Source organism: Leiobunum rupestre, chromosome 8, assembly GCF_980474605.1.
Source record: "Leiobunum rupestre chromosome 8, qqLeiRupe1.1.hap1, whole genome shotgun sequence".
In the NCBI taxonomy this organism is placed as follows: domain Eukaryota; kingdom Metazoa; phylum Arthropoda; class Arachnida; order Opiliones; family Sclerosomatidae; genus Leiobunum; species Leiobunum rupestre.
Window position 1 is genome coordinate 11,872,133 of NC_143391.1, and position 15,093 is coordinate 11,887,225.

The 15,093-nt window shown below is 35.6% G+C and overlaps 4 protein-coding genes across 4 annotated transcripts; 2 read left to right on the top strand and 2 right to left on the bottom strand.

Moving 5' to 3' along the window:
• Nucleotides 1-3,265: 3,265 nt before the first annotated feature.
• Nucleotides 3,266-4,456, top strand: san (Probable N-acetyltransferase san). The gene is made up of 5 exons (XM_090156305.1): nucleotides 3,266-3,457; nucleotides 3,567-3,706; nucleotides 3,782-3,901; nucleotides 3,963-4,029; nucleotides 4,098-4,456. Exons 1-5 carry the CDS (start codon nucleotides 3,453-3,455, stop codon nucleotides 4,285-4,287), a joined length of 522 nt encoding a protein of 173 aa, XP_090012431.1. The 5' UTR covers nucleotides 3,266-3,452; the 3' UTR covers nucleotides 4,288-4,456.
• Nucleotides 4,457-4,506: 50 nt separating this feature from the next.
• On the bottom strand, nucleotides 4,507-5,462 carry LOC149932394 (ribosomal RNA-processing protein 7 homolog A). Its single transcript, XM_090156304.1, has one exon. The coding sequence runs from the start codon at nucleotides 5,331-5,333 to the stop codon at nucleotides 4,521-4,523; it is 813 nt and encodes a 270-aa protein (XP_090012430.1). The 5' UTR covers nucleotides 5,334-5,462; the 3' UTR covers nucleotides 4,507-4,520.
• A 1,475-nt stretch (nucleotides 5,463-6,937) lies between these two features.
• On the top strand, nucleotides 6,938-10,047 carry LOC149932395 (V-type proton ATPase catalytic subunit A). Its single transcript, XM_090155272.1, has 12 exons — nucleotides 6,938-7,085; nucleotides 7,281-7,370; nucleotides 7,437-7,565; nucleotides 7,746-7,957; nucleotides 8,016-8,153; nucleotides 8,215-8,366; nucleotides 8,438-8,832; nucleotides 8,895-9,009; nucleotides 9,077-9,284; nucleotides 9,345-9,404; nucleotides 9,470-9,736; nucleotides 9,805-10,047. Exons 2-12 carry the CDS (start codon nucleotides 7,286-7,288, stop codon nucleotides 9,895-9,897), a joined length of 1,854 nt encoding a protein of 617 aa, XP_090011398.1. The 5' UTR covers nucleotides 6,938-7,085; nucleotides 7,281-7,285; the 3' UTR covers nucleotides 9,898-10,047.
• A 582-nt stretch (nucleotides 10,048-10,629) lies between these two features.
• On the bottom strand, nucleotides 10,630-12,596 carry LOC149932396 (regulator of microtubule dynamics protein 1-like). Its single transcript, XM_090156283.1, has 9 exons — nucleotides 12,537-12,596; nucleotides 12,360-12,473; nucleotides 12,163-12,295; nucleotides 11,853-12,097; nucleotides 11,704-11,793; nucleotides 11,433-11,576; nucleotides 11,340-11,370; nucleotides 11,145-11,278; nucleotides 10,630-11,036 (listed from the first exon to the last, which is right to left on the bottom strand). The coding sequence occupies exons 2-9, from the start codon at nucleotides 12,414-12,416 to the stop codon at nucleotides 10,989-10,991; spliced, it is 882 nt and encodes a 293-aa protein (XP_090012409.1). The 5' UTR covers nucleotides 12,417-12,473; nucleotides 12,537-12,596; the 3' UTR covers nucleotides 10,630-10,988.
• Between the last annotated feature and the right edge of the window lie 2,497 nt (nucleotides 12,597-15,093).

Here is a 15,093-nt window from a genome sequence, read left to right on the forward strand (position 1 = left end):
TCTTCCAAGGAGAGGTATATTTTGGCTTGCCAACTTGTTATTTTTGTTTCCTTGTTCACTCCGCTATGCCCCGACGCCTTTCCCGTCTCGTATTCTCTCTCTCTCTCTCTCTCTCTCTCTCCCTTCTCTGTGAATCGACTGTCTCCCCCGTTGTCGCTCCCCAAGTAGCCGGTACCGCGAAACGGGAATTTGTTAAGAGCGTCGCCGAAAAAATTCGCATTTCTTTAAACTAATGATTAAGCACTTAAAAAAAACCCCATTATATCGAAACATGTAAAAGGCACATGTTTCCGACGTCAGGAATCCAGTGGTGGTTTTAGATTTCGCCTAGGACCAATATTTTTAGAGATATAAAAATAACAATAAATGCATGTTAAAAAAGGTTCTAAAAAAGCAACTTCGACCTGCCGAGCTTCCACTGAATGGATATATCCGATTTACTTTATAAAACGTTTCATATTGATCTCTGTTTTTTAGAATTGATTGTTTTTTTAAAGCTCATACATTTAATTCTACAAGCTTTTAATCAATATTGCAGGTCAGTAACGTAAATATGGTACATATTAATCTTATTTTATTGGGCGATATTTATAAGAATATATGCGGGCTCAGTTAGGCCTAATGGTTACGATTTCCTACAAACCACGTGGCGACGGTGGCATTGTTATGATTTTCAAATTGATAATAAATTTTAAGGTAAGAAAAGAATTTAACAATGAATTTATTTTTTTTAATATAATATCTACGTTTTAATTTATATTCATGTATTGAATTCCAGGCTTCGGCTTAAGTTCTTGTTATCTAAAAAAAAACAAAGCAGCGGCTATCAAAATACATAATTATAATCGAAGGGAAATTTATATCTTTTTTATAGGATTTGGTACATTAAATTAAGGTAAAAAACAAATGTCAAATGATATATAATTAATATAGACATATGGTAATGCATGTTGGTTTGATTCTTACTGTCGCATGCCTGTTGTTTTAAAGATTTTAATATTTATATTTTGTTCCATACACAAATTGTGGCATTGCATTAAAAAGGTTGAGTTTCGTATAAGCACTATATAGCCATATACAATGGGGCGTATAAGCGCTAGAAGCTTTAACAGGCAACTTTTGAAAGACAGACTTAGAAAGAGACAAACGCAGCCACCCCTAAAATCGCTCTCTTCAAAATCTGACCAGTGACGTCACTGGTCAGATCGCCCGCTTACTCTCTCTTCGCGTTTCGACTTTCTCTTCAAAAACGAGTTCCAGAGATGCGCCACCGTTGACCATAGTAACTATGGAACAAGTTTTTGCGGAGTTCCGGCAGGGTAAACGCTATTGACTACGCGCGAGGCAGTTATTTTGAATCTAGGGTACGAGGCTTATATTATCTTTGCTCCGAGCATCCTCTGATTTTGCTTCTTACGTCGCTCTTGCTCGGAGTTTCTCGGAGGATCCAACGTCGGACCAATGGAATACAAAACTTTTAAGGAGCACAGTTTTAAGGATACGTAGCTCTCATTTCATTAGCGGCCATTTTTAAAGCTCCTATTAAGTGCTGGGGCAGCTCGGGGCAACTCTAAGCACTCCACGAGGGGACAACAGGGTCAATGGAAGACGTTCCTCCCTTTCAGAGTACTTATGCTCAAAGGTCCTTAATGGAAAACGCTAATAGTCGAAGGTATCTTTTCCCATTAAAACGAGGAGGCCACGATACTTTAAAATATAGCCTATAAGATAAATAAGACTTTAAGACACAGGGGATTATAATTTTTTTGGTTTAAATGTTTAAAAGTTTTAATTTAAGGATTTTCTTTTAAAGCACTTAATTATTATCGAACACGACCGTAATTTCAGTCGTACTATACATACGCAGATTTTCGATGTTCAGAACTGAAGGGGAGAGTTCTATAGGATCAAACTGCATGCAGAAAGGTTGACAAAATTTCCATTTCGACAACTTAAAAAATTGACAAATCTGTAAAAAGCTGGTGGGAGGGCAGCAACGGAGATGACTACAACCTTAGTCAAAAAGGAAAAAAACTAAGTATCTGTAGAAAATATTCTGTCCCCTCAAGCCCGAGGGGCTGATCACTCCGCGTAACCGGTGTACAGAGCCGTACCTTTGACTGTACTAATGGGATTACGCGTAATCTTTAAAGTCCCTGCCTTTGGCAGTGCTAATCTAAGTGTAATCTGGTGTACAGACTTTCTAAGAGTGGTTAGCCCCTCGCTCAAGCCACTTACTCTATATTCGATACTTTGAGCGTACTGTATTGTACGATAATTTTTCAAATTAGTGAGAAACCTGTAAACCAAGAATGAATCTATTTACATTCCCCTGGTCCATATGCGTCCCGACTGACGGAATATAAACTTTATCTCTATATATAAATAGATAAATTCTTGGTAAAACTTGTAACTTTTGATATTTGTTTCTGGTTGTAATCACGTTTTTTCTATCAGTCCAACTTTATTTAAAATGTTTGGCTCCCCAATTGACTTGGACCAAGTTTAACCGCAATATTGTAACACAATTCAAATTTACCGCTAATATTCTTCCAAAAATAGGGGTTTCTGTAAAATACGGGAGGCCATGGGCACGTCAAAATTCTAAGAATTATTCCCTTGATAGTGAGAATTCTCACTTCTCAAAATTTTGACGGTCCTTCTCACAGGAAGTGACGTAATCTCTTTTCACGAGTTCTCTTGAGAAGAGTGAGAATGCCTCCGAGCATTCTCACTCAGTCAAATTACAAATAAAAATGGCAGCTAATAGCCTAATATTCTAATAAATTTGCTTGATGCTGAAGAAAATAAACATTGTGATATTTTTGTGGACGAAAATTAATTTAACGAAGAACTCTTCTCAAGAGAAGAATTCCTTCTCAGAATTTTGACGCGGCCCATGTGATAATGTTATGTCTACGTCACTATAGAGTAAGGGCAGTGTGACGTCATGGCACGTCACTCATGCTTTCTCCTATAGATAAAAAATCGCGACCAAAATGGCGACCATGGACAAAGCTGCTGAGTGCCATTACTCTATAGCTGTAGCTCTTGAAGGTAGAGAGCACACGATGCAGTCGCGAGCCCCTTCGGAATCTGAAACCCTCGTGCAAGTAAAGCACTTAAATAACTTGTGCTCGTGACGCAGTTAAAAACATTTTATATTTCTATTTTTATTTTCTTAGCATACGATAGTATTTTAAATCAAAAGTTGGAAGTTGCTATTATAATTTGTTTTTCAAGGTAGGTTGTTCAAGGCTCTGGCAACCCTGCTAACTCCTCTAGTCCGATAACTAAAAGCGCGGTGCGTAACTTGCATTACGTGCGGAAACAAAAGGCTTCGTGATGTTTGAAAGCGATAAATTTTAACGATACCTGAATTTTTTCTTATTGTATGTGCATATTTCACTCTTTAAGTTTCGTAGTGGTTAATTAGGTACTACATTTAAAAAATGAGGTATTCAGTTAGTAAAGCATGAAATCTTAATTTTTTTTTAAATAAGCCTTTGCATTGCACGCTTGTTTTTCCTGACTTTCACTTCCAAATTACTTTCTATTGTGCACAGGGGTGGAAGAACCGAACTTGGAGACGTTACTCCTCATAACATAAAACAGTTAAAACGACTTAATCAGGTGGTTTTTCCCGTCAGTTATAATGACAAATTTTACAAAGATGTATTGGAAGCAGGAGAACTTGCCAAACTTGGTTCGATTTTTCTTTGCATCAATAGTAATTTTTAAACATTTCATGAAAATAGTAACTCTTCTTCTTTCATTGTAGCTTATTATAATGATATTGTTGTTGGGGCAGTTTGTTGTCGAATTGACACATCTGAAAATAGTAGGAGGCTTTACATCATGACTTTAGGATGTTTGGCACCGTATAGGCGTTTAGGAATAGGTAAATAACTATCTTTACGTTTAGAGGAAAGTAAAAACAAAAGTTTAACTTAATTTTCCAGGGTCTAAAATGGTGGATCATGTTCTCAATTTTGTTGAAAAAGATGGAAACTTTGATAGCGTATTCTTGTAATTCTAAAAATGTGGTGAAAATTCTTTGCTGGTCTTTGATTTAATTTCTTACTTTCTCCCATCAGACATGTTCAGATAAACAATGAAGGCGCCATTGATTTCTACAAAAGATTTGGATTTGAAGTAGTCGAAACTAAACAACACTATTATAAAAGGATTGAACCAGCGGATGCTCATGTTCTGCAAAAAACACTTAGGCCAAAAAAGTTACCTACAATTTCCCAAAATGGAACAAATGATAAAGAAAAGTCCTAGGAAAAATTTATGGTTTTGCAAAAGGAAATAAAACTGTGATTGGGAGTCTGTTTACTCAGCCAACTGCACCTTTAAAGTGTGATTTAAAATGTTTCATTCTAAATGGAAGATATGAAAATTGAAAATGAATCATAATTTATTTTTCTTTGTCAATTTAAGCCCCAGTCACTTTTTTCTTAACAAATAGTAAAGAAAAATATTTGAAACATTTGTAGGTTAATTCCAATAAATGTTTAATATGGTTTGAATTTTCTAGCAGATTTTAAAAGAGCAATTCTTTTTTTATCTTCTTCAAATTTTTTCCTCAACTGCGCAACGTGTTCCATTTTAGATTCTCTTATTTGAAATGTGTAAAAGTTCATAAGTTCTTTTTTAGATCTCTTCTTCTTTTCTCTTTCTTCAATCTTTCTTTTGTTAGCTTCAGTTCTGGATGCAACTTGCTTTTTGCCATGCCTTGTAACTGTAATCCACCCTTCATCATCTGGAACACCATCCAATTCTTTTGCCATATCAATTTCTTTTTGAACTTTTTTGTCATAATCTTCCAAATAGTCATCAACTTCCTTTTGAATTTTTTCAGTATCAATGAAAGAGGAATTATATTCTATGCTCCATTTCTTAATCCCGCAATTTAAACTGCTCGCTGGTAGCTTTAATACCGTTTTGTTGTCACACAATTTTATAGCATTTTTGAGACCACCAGCCTTCTTGAAAACTACATAAGCAACTTTGAAACCACAAAGAGCCGAGTCCTTAATGGTTGAGAACATTGAAGATTCTTGGGGAAGTGCAGATGTCGGTCTATCATGAAAATAGACTTTATTAACGAGGCCACACTGATCAAATAACACCTTAAAGTTTTCTTCATTGCAGTACGGTGGAACGTTTACAATGAATAACGTTTTACCAGCAGGTTTTGCGTTATTTGAATCCCGGACAACATGTTCTTTCACGTATAATAAATGTTCAACATTACTAGTTTCCGAATAAACTACAGAAAGTTTACGAAAACCTCCTAAGAACGATTCTTCATTATTTTTCGGCATTTTAAGCAAAACCACGTGTGAAACTAAATATCACAGAGCGTCCATTTTTAAAAAGGCCAGAGGTCGAACTGGAACGATTATCTTAATCTGAACTTCCGGATCCGGTTTTCTTTGTTAACGTTAACTCAAAAGAAAATAGCATACTATGGAAAATAGAGAGATAAATTCAATGACAAAAATTAATGCTTATAATAATAGCTTTCAAACGACGAGATAGCTAGTCTAATTGTGTGACTAATGTAGCAACGGTTCAAAATTTTCATTCGTCAAAAATCATATCTCAACCTTGCTATTATTATTAGGTCAGATTCCAAAAAAGATCGGTGGTCCAAGGATACTATATCCTTGGGTGGTCACATGATTTTGGTTACTTTTTGTCGTATGGTTAAAGTATTTGAGCGCGCTCTTCTTTTTTCATTTTCAATGCGCGTGAAATCGCGCGAGCTACAATCTACTAATATATCAAGAGCGCGCGCATAAAAAAATTAACTCTTTTATTCATTTATTTGTCGTAATTATATTTCAGAATAGAAGTCGTATAAGTTAAGGAACCGCTGCTACGTTAAAGGGGCTCCAAAGTTCGGTGGCAAAAAGAAAAAGAAAATTGAGCATGCTTTTCATTCCCCCCAAGGGCCCCAACCTAGGAGGATGTACGGCTAGTCTTCATATTCCTAGCCCCAACCCCTAACTCGGCCATGGCAGAGGCGGGCAGAGTTAACCGTAAATTTCGCACTTTACTAACTTTACATACATTTTGCCACCGAACTTTGGAGCCCCTTTAAGTCAAGGTTATTTTGTAACTCGTACATCGTTTATTACGTACACCCCGATTCCCGCATCACCAAAAAATAAAAAAATTTAAGGGATCACATTCAAGTTGATAAAAAAAATAGAAAATTAATAATATAAGTTTACATACATAACTATTAATAGCTGATGTTATCTAGGAATATGAATGACCCGTATCCATCCTCCTAGAACTGATGTTATTACATGAAATAAACACGGTAAGGGTTTAAAGGTTTTTTTATTTGTTCGTACCCTTTTGTAACAGGGCGGCTAAAATGGGAGCTCAGCATTAATTATACAATAATACCATACAATACTTTTGACTCGGCCAACTTTAATTACACCCTGTTCTGGTAGTTATCGGAAACGGCGAGTGAGCAAAGTTTACCGTGCCTATGTTAACTTTAGTGCTTTAGGCAAATACTTTTGGCCTTCCCTCTGTAGTTTACGGCCAATTTCGAGTTACGCTTTAGCTGGGACTGAATGTACAAAGCTGTGCTGCTCCGTTCAAATTTAGGGCAGGCAGGGCAGCCGGGAGTAGTGGCTCACTCCTGTAATCCCAGGCGTCCGGGAGGCAGAATTTGTGGAAGGCCGTGTGAGGACGACTACCAACCCCCAACGGGTGGTCGGGATACTTCCGCCACGGGTGTCCCCACCCCTGTCCCCACGTATCCCCTCGTTGGCGTGGCCGTTACACATATCTCACCCTGATTAATCAGTTATTGTGTGTGTGCTGGTGTCTAAGGCCTCGGGTCGACACCGATGTTTGTGTATCTCAAAAAAAAAAAGGGCAGGCAGGGCAGGCTAGTAGTTTTGTGTTAGGAATCGTATGGACTCGTGACTCTGCTCTGATCACATGATTTTACACCGTCTTTAGTTGGTGTCGGCGTTTTTCCTGAGAGAATTCGAACTTCGCATAATTTAGATTTATAATATAAATTATTGGTTTTAAAGTTAAGTAAGGTAAGAATATTGTATTTTCTCCTCCTTTAAACCGTTTTTACACAAAAAACTAACAGTTTTTCATAAAAATATCTCAATTTCACGGGAGGGGTTCTAGACCTAATTTTTAAGCTTGGCTGGATAAGCATTCATTTAGGCTTGGTATGCAGTACCTAGGGTACCAAGAAAAATAATACATGTTTTTCATGCTCGTAGGTAAAATGGCTCCTTCTGATTCTCTTCCAAGAGTAAGAGATGTGGACAAAGAATCCATCTATGGTTATGTATTCGCAGTATCGGGACCTGGTATAAATATTTCTTTGTTGTTATATAGGTTACCTCAATGATTAACTAAATTACATTAATTTTCAGTGGTTACAGCTGAAAAAATGTCTGGAGCTGCTATGTACGAATTGGTTCGTGTAGGCCATTCTGAACTAGTAGGAGAAATTATTCGATTAGAGGCAGATAGAGCTACAATCCAAGTTTATGAGGAAACCTGTATCCTTTTTCAGTGACTAATATAGTAGTTAGGCTAGGTATGCAATTATAATTTTGGAGAGGCCCCAATTTTATTTGCCCTTCCTTAAAAAATCTGGATCTAACACTACTTATTATCTCTAACAAATGCTGGGTACTCTATTTTCAGTTAGTTATTTCCTTAACCAACTTTTTTTTTAGCTGGTGTAACTGTGGGAGATCCTGTTTTAAGGACAGGAAAACCCCTTTCTGTAGAATTAGGACCAGGCATTATGGGCAGCATTTTTGATGGAATCCAACGTCCATTACAAGACATTAATGAGTTAACACAAAGTATTTATATACCTAAAGGTGTTAATGTTCCCGCTTTAAGCAGAGAGCACAAATGGGATTTTGTCCCATCTAATATTCGGGTTAGTTACATTTGTATTGTATGAGTAAATTCATTGTTATATAAGCTTATTCCATTAGGTTGGAAGTCATATAACTGGTGGGGATATTTATGGCATTGTACATGAAAACACTTTAGTAAAGCACAAAATCATGTTACCGCCCAAAGCCAAAGGAACCGTTACCCATATTGCTGAAGGAGGAAGCTACGATGTTACTGTACGTTTTCCTATTTTTCTAACCAAAAGCAAAAACAAAATTTAACATTTAAATATCTTAGGATGTCATCTTGGAGACTGAATTTGATGGTGAAAAATCACAGTTCACAATGTTGCAAGTATGGCCTGTTAGGCAGTTGAGACCAGTAACAGAAAAACTTGCGGCCAACCATCCTCTAATGACAGGACAACGTGTATTGGACGCTCTATTCCCGTAAAAAAATTATATTCAGGAATTTTTGGTTCAACTTAATATTTAACATTCTATAAATTTGTCCTCTAAAGGTGCGTTCAAGGAGGTACAACAGCCATTCCTGGAGCTTTTGGATGTGGAAAAACTGTAATTTCCCAATCATTATCCAAGTATTCCAACAGTGACGTTATCATCTACGTTGGTTGCGGTGAAAGAGGAAATGAAATGTCTGAAGTACTGAGAGATTTCCCTGAACTAACAGTTGAAATTGATGGCCATGTTGAATCCATCATGAGACGTACTGCCCTAGTGGCAAACACTTCCAACATGCCTGTAGCTGCTCGAGAAGCTTCCATTTACACTGGTATCACTTTGTCCGAGTATTTCCGTGACATGGGCTACAATGTGTCTATGATGGCTGACTCCACCTCTCGATGGGCTGAAGCTCTCAGAGAAATTTCTGGTCGTTTGGCCGAGATGCCAGCTGGTCAGTTCTTTTCTTGCGTATTTCCATTTGAAACCACTGTAAATTTATATTTTCTTTGGCAGATTCTGGCTATCCCGCTTATTTGGGTGCCCGCTTAGCCTCCTTTTACGAGCGTGCTGGTAGAGTGAAATGCTTAGGTAACCCTGAAAGAGAAGGCAGTGTAACTATTGTGGGAGCGTATGTGCAACTATTAATCCTTTCTTTCTCTAGTGTTTAGCAAAGCCTAATGATTGAATTTTTACAGTGTTTCTCCCCCTGGTGGAGATTTCTCTGATCCTGTAACATCGGCTACTTTGGGTATTGTGCAGGTGTTTTGGGGATTGGATAAAAAACTAGCGCAAAGAAAACATTTTCCTTCCATAAATTGGTTGATTTCCTACAGTAAATATACTCGTGCCCTAGATGAGTATTATGACAAAAACCACCCTGAATTTGTTGCCATCAGAACTAAGGTTAGAATTCTTTTCTAGGTTATAATACCCGAAACCTATTTATTTATGTACTATCTTTAGTGTCAGCAAATTCTTCAAGAAGAGGAAGAACTCTCTGAAATTGTACAATTAGTAGGAAAGGTATAACCAACTGATTTGTTGTTGTAACAATTTTTCAAGTATTAATAGTGTTTGTATCGCTTCAGGCATCACTAGCAGAAACAGACAAAATCACCCTGGAAGTGGCTAAACTAATAAAAGATGACTTTTTGCAACAAAATGGCTACACCCCTTACGATCGTTTTTGTCCCTTTTATAAAACAGTGGGCATGATGAAGAACATGATCGCTTTCTATGATCTTGCCCAACACTCTGTAGAATCAACAGCGCAAAGTGATAATCGAATAACTTGGGCTAAAATCAGGGACGCCATGGGAGATATTCTGTATACCCTGAGCAGCATGAAATTTAAGGTTTGTAGTCATTCATCTGTTCTTATAATTTAAATTTTTTTAACCGGATTTTATTTGTTGCATTGTAGGATCCAATCAAAGAAGGTGAAGCAAAGATAAGACAAGACTTTGAAGAGATTCATGAAAACATGCAGCAAGCGTTCCGCAATTTGGAAGATTAAAGTTCCCTAGAATTATAATACAGAATTAAAAAAAAGCCTTTATATATAATTATATATAACAAGAGAGTTTCGTAATTGGACAATATCAACTGTAACTGGTGAGAATCTCTTAAAATTTTAAGAAGTATAAATGTATTTTTGAATGGGTTATCCTCAAGCAATAAGTTTCCACCATTTACTTAAGTACAGATTTGCACCTATTTCTTTCGCCATGACTTCAAACAAAACCAACCATGTATTAAATGAACAAGTTAATTTAAGGAAAGATGTGTGTTGCCAGATTCAAATATTGTTATCCAACGAAGTAGACTAAATGACATTCCAGAAAGATTATTTTTCTTTAACATTTTTTTGTTATGTTTTATAAATTCAAGAGGTTTTACTTAAAAAAATGGATGTCCGTGGTTATCAAGACATTTTCTTTAAAAAGGGTGTAGAATAATAAGGGATTATAAAACGTTGACAGATGTCTAGTCAATTGCCAACATAAATTGTAGTAAAGTTGGTAAGCTTAAATTTGAACAATTATGGCACCAACCAAAGGATTCAAATTTAAAATGCCATTAAACAATGTGTTAAATTTAAAAAAGGGTGTTGTTGTGTAAAATAGATGTTATATAGATTAAAGATTTAAAAAAATAAAGTTGTTTTATTATGGAAATCAAGAAGTACAACTATGGCATGCCTAATACATTACAAAATATAATAGATTATTTGAACAAGGTTGCCACAATAATTTCAGATTAAAATTCCCTGACCATTTTAAGAGATTTTCCAACGTTTAAAAACCAAAATTAGACCATTTTTAGCTTTATATTTTACTTTATTCAGAAGTTTATAAATTGAAATCAACCTACATTTCAGTACAAAAGTTATTATTGCAACGTTAAAAAAAAATTAGAAAAACTTTAAAGGAACTAAATAATAATCATAGAATTTGTCAGATAACGAGAGTAAAATTATTTTCAAAAAGTGTCCAGATAAAATTGAATTCCCCAACTTTTTTACAAATTCTTAAAGTTCCCTGTTTTTCTAGGCCAATTTTTAAATTCCCTGACTTGTGGCAACCCTGTTGAAAAACTGCACTGTAGTTAATTGAATTCCAACTTCTTAAGGAGACTGATAGCTTCTTTGTGAACCTTATAATCAAATCATTATAATTTTGGAGCAAATTTATACCATGGGCCAAGAAACTATTTATCATTTCTTGGCCCATGTTTATACCTTAGCAAAAAAAATTAACTCACATTTTGATCTTCAGGGTCTTCAGAGCGATAATCTTTGGCTTTAAGTAGAATTTCTTTGGCTTTATCCAGCTGGTTTAACTTAATATAGCATTTTCCCAGATACAGTAAGTTCCAGTTATAGAACAGTGGGCTTACTGAAAAATTTATTAAGGTTACTATTTGAAATTTTATAAGGCTATGTCTACATCAACATACTATTTTCGGCTTGTTCAAAATATTTTAATGCCTAGTTTAAAAAGAAATCAAATTTGACATATATATGAAAATATAAAGGATTTTAAATTTTACCTCATCAAAACTAGTAGTCGGAGGTGTGGCATAAATCACAGAAGCAATTTTTCTTTCATACCACGTTAAATCTGCTACAGAGTAGCACCAAACACCTAAAATGTGATATGTTGTTGCATCATCGGGAATTAACTCTATAGCTCTCTGCGAAAAAACACACAAAAAATCATTATAAAAATCCTATCATGAAATGACATGAGAAATCAAGCAAATTGAAAGAAGTAGTGTTACATGATGTAAATACAATTTTGTACTTTGTCAATTCCCTTACTTTGAGATGATGTTTGATATCGAGGGCTTTAGTGATTTTCTCTTTCGTTCCACAATGTTCCAAAATAGAGTTTAAAAGAATAGCGTACCACTACAAATAAAAATGGATAATTATATATTTTAAATAATGCCAGCTGTTCAAACAATTACCTTGTGAGCATATCCATTCAATTCATTTAATTCCAGAGATTTAGAGACAAGGGCATAGGCTTTCTCTAAATCTTTTAAAATCTCCTCTTTGTTAGTTTTGGATTTTGCTACTTTGTAAAAGGCTCTAGCTAATCTCCAAAGAATTTCATCCTCTTCCGCTTGGTTGGCGATCAAAAATTCTTTCAAATCTTCATACTTTCCCTGATCATAGAGTTCATCCGCTTTTGACAATAGCTTTTTGTTTCCTATTTTAATTTCAAATACATCAATACCACTTGGCAATGATAAGTATTATTTTCTATTAGTTTACCTGAGCTCTTACTAAATTTCAAACTAGCAATTTGAAAAATAAATGGGGATATATAAAGAAATCGTATATTCCTAGCAGCTGCCAAAAAGTTAACCATTTTGGTCCCCCTTTTCATTCTCATTCCATGAAATACCTATGATAGAAAAATACTCCTTTATCTCTATTACCTTCCAATAATTAGTATTCGAAAAACTTACGATTTTCCTAAAATTTCTACTGGAAATTCTAGTTACAATTCTAGTTAAAGCTTCCATTTTAATATCAACTTCCTCTAGTACATTAGTTTAACAAATTGATTTCGCGTGTAACAACTAAAAAGAAAATTTTTTACTAACTTAAGCTACAGTTGATAAATAGACGCTTCAATAAAACACCTTCAAAGAAATCGCCAAGAAGTAATGTTTCCGAGAGCCAGGATCTGCATGTCACTTTTTATAAAGTCTTTGTTAAAATAATGGAGAAATAACTAGAACGATTTTTATCAAAGACTATACAGGATGTCTTAATTTGATCGCCCCAGGCATTTTGCTGAACAACTAGATTACCTACTAATGGAAAATTTTCAGGATGTACACTATCCATAGAAATCGGATAACAAACTAGAACACTTAATCGAATGGCTGACAAGGTACCGATTAGATTCTTTGCTAAAACGACAGTAACGCCGTCTGCGCTGCCTCTAGAGGCGCGCTCGCGCGTAAATTGGTTAAAAGTTTTCCCCCACCCCATTGAAATTAATGAAAAGTTGGCGATAATTAAACGTTAATTAACTTACCAAATGATATAAGAAATATTCCACTGACAATTTTTCCCGTTTATATGAACTTAAATGTATTATAAAATCGTCTTGAAAAATCGTTCATCGCTTTACAACATTCAAAAATAATATTTTTCCCGCACCATGTAGATAACCGAACATTATTAGAAAGCAAAATGAGATTTTAGAAAGTAGGTTGTAATTCGGAACGATACTAATACTTTTCGCGAATTTTGTTTCACAACTTTTCATCCATTGGTTCGTTCAGAATGTATCTTTAAAGTAGACGAAAATTTTAAGGCGCTGAATCTTGCCCAGTCCACGGCCAACTTTGATCACGCGCTGTTCGCGCTACTACGGCCAACACATTCGTCGAAATTCCGCGAGCAAGGATTTCCCCCCTATAAACTGTACTATAATGTGTAGGAGTTCAGCGCCACGCTCGGTGGTTATATTGTCCCCAATGTAAAAACTATACTAAAAATAATAATCCGCTAGGGGCGCTGACGTCATACACATCTTTTGCTCATAGGTTAACACAGAAACGTCAACGAATGAGATGGCCGCTGTAGCGCGAGAGATGCGCGAGAAATCAAAGTTGGCCGTGCCCAGTCTTAAGCCTCGGTTTAATCTACTGCTTATTTTGAAATGGAAAAACCCGATTACTATCGTTAAATCTTGGATTAATACATAGTTTGCATCCCTACGTCATCAATGACGCAGTTCCAAGTATAGATATAAGAACCAAGAATAAATATTTAATTTGAGCAAGAATGAACGGTTCTTTGCCGCCATTTTGAAGGTGTAGATTTCTTAGTAAAACGGGAGGGTTAACAGTTTCAATTGTCTGTTTGCGGATTTTAATTATTTTCAAATGATTAAGGAATTATTTTCACGTTAAAAATGGTTATCTGCCTGGTTAAAAATTGTTCAAATAGTTCAATTACCAATGGAGAGCGAAAATTGTTTATTTTATTCGATAGTGAAGGTAATTGTAAAAAGGATGACCGCAAAGGCCTAACTTTGATAAGCTTTGTTAACTTCTTTTCGTAGATATTTCTGTCGTAATTTGGTATTTTATTTAAATAACCCGGCCTTAGAATCTTATCTGGCTTTCTTTAGGGCCCATTTAAAATTTTAGAGCATAAATCTAATACGTTTTGTAGCTTTGACGAGATTACCAACAAAATGGCTACCTATTTAGTAGCTACGCGCGAAATGGTTTGAATTTTTGATCGCCCTCCCAGTTTCCTTGGAGACCATAGGCCCCTCCCTTCGGTGCGAACCATAGATATAGGAAACGTATATAAAGGTCTAGATAAAATATTTCAAAGGGAGTGAATACGGAGGTGACAGCTAGCAGAAACGCGTAATTTCTGCAGGCTATAATTATAACGCGCTATCTATCGGTAAGAAAGCTCGTGCTATCGTCGCGAGAGCCATTGTCTCCTGCTTAAAAATTATACTAAAAGTCACCAACAGATGGTGTCTAAAGACTTCCGCCTGCGGAAAGGTCAAGCACTTAGTACTAAAATGCTAAGAGAGCTCGCGCTCTTGGTCACGTGCCTTCCTCGGTGTCTGCTAGGTGTCAATTCCGTATATATGTTAGGCTTAGACGCCCCGAAATTTATCTAGACCTTTATATACATTTCTTATATCTATGGTGCAAACTATGAATAATATGATATTTTTAATACGAAACAAATATCGAAATACGTGGAATTTTTGGCGTTAAATAAGCTTAGAACATATTTCGTTATTTGTTTCTTATTACAAGGAGCGTTCGCCATCATTTAACCAAAATTTAACGATAATTGGGTTTTTCCGTTTCAAACTACGCAGTAGATTAAACCGAGGCTTAGACTGGGCAAGATTCAGCCCCTTAAAATTTTCGTCTACTTTAAAGATATATTCTGAACGAACCAATGGATGAAAAGTTATAAAACTAGCTTTTAAATAAACCTTGAAACTTATTTAAAGTTATATTTATAATTCACTGATGACCAAATTCGCGAAAAGTATTAATATCGTTCCGAATTACAACCTACTTTCTAAAATCTCATTTTGCTTTCTAATACGCGGGTTGACAACGCAAACTTTACCTAGACGAACAGATGTTCGATTATCTACATGGCGCATTAAAAATATTATTTTTGAATGTTATAAAGCAATAA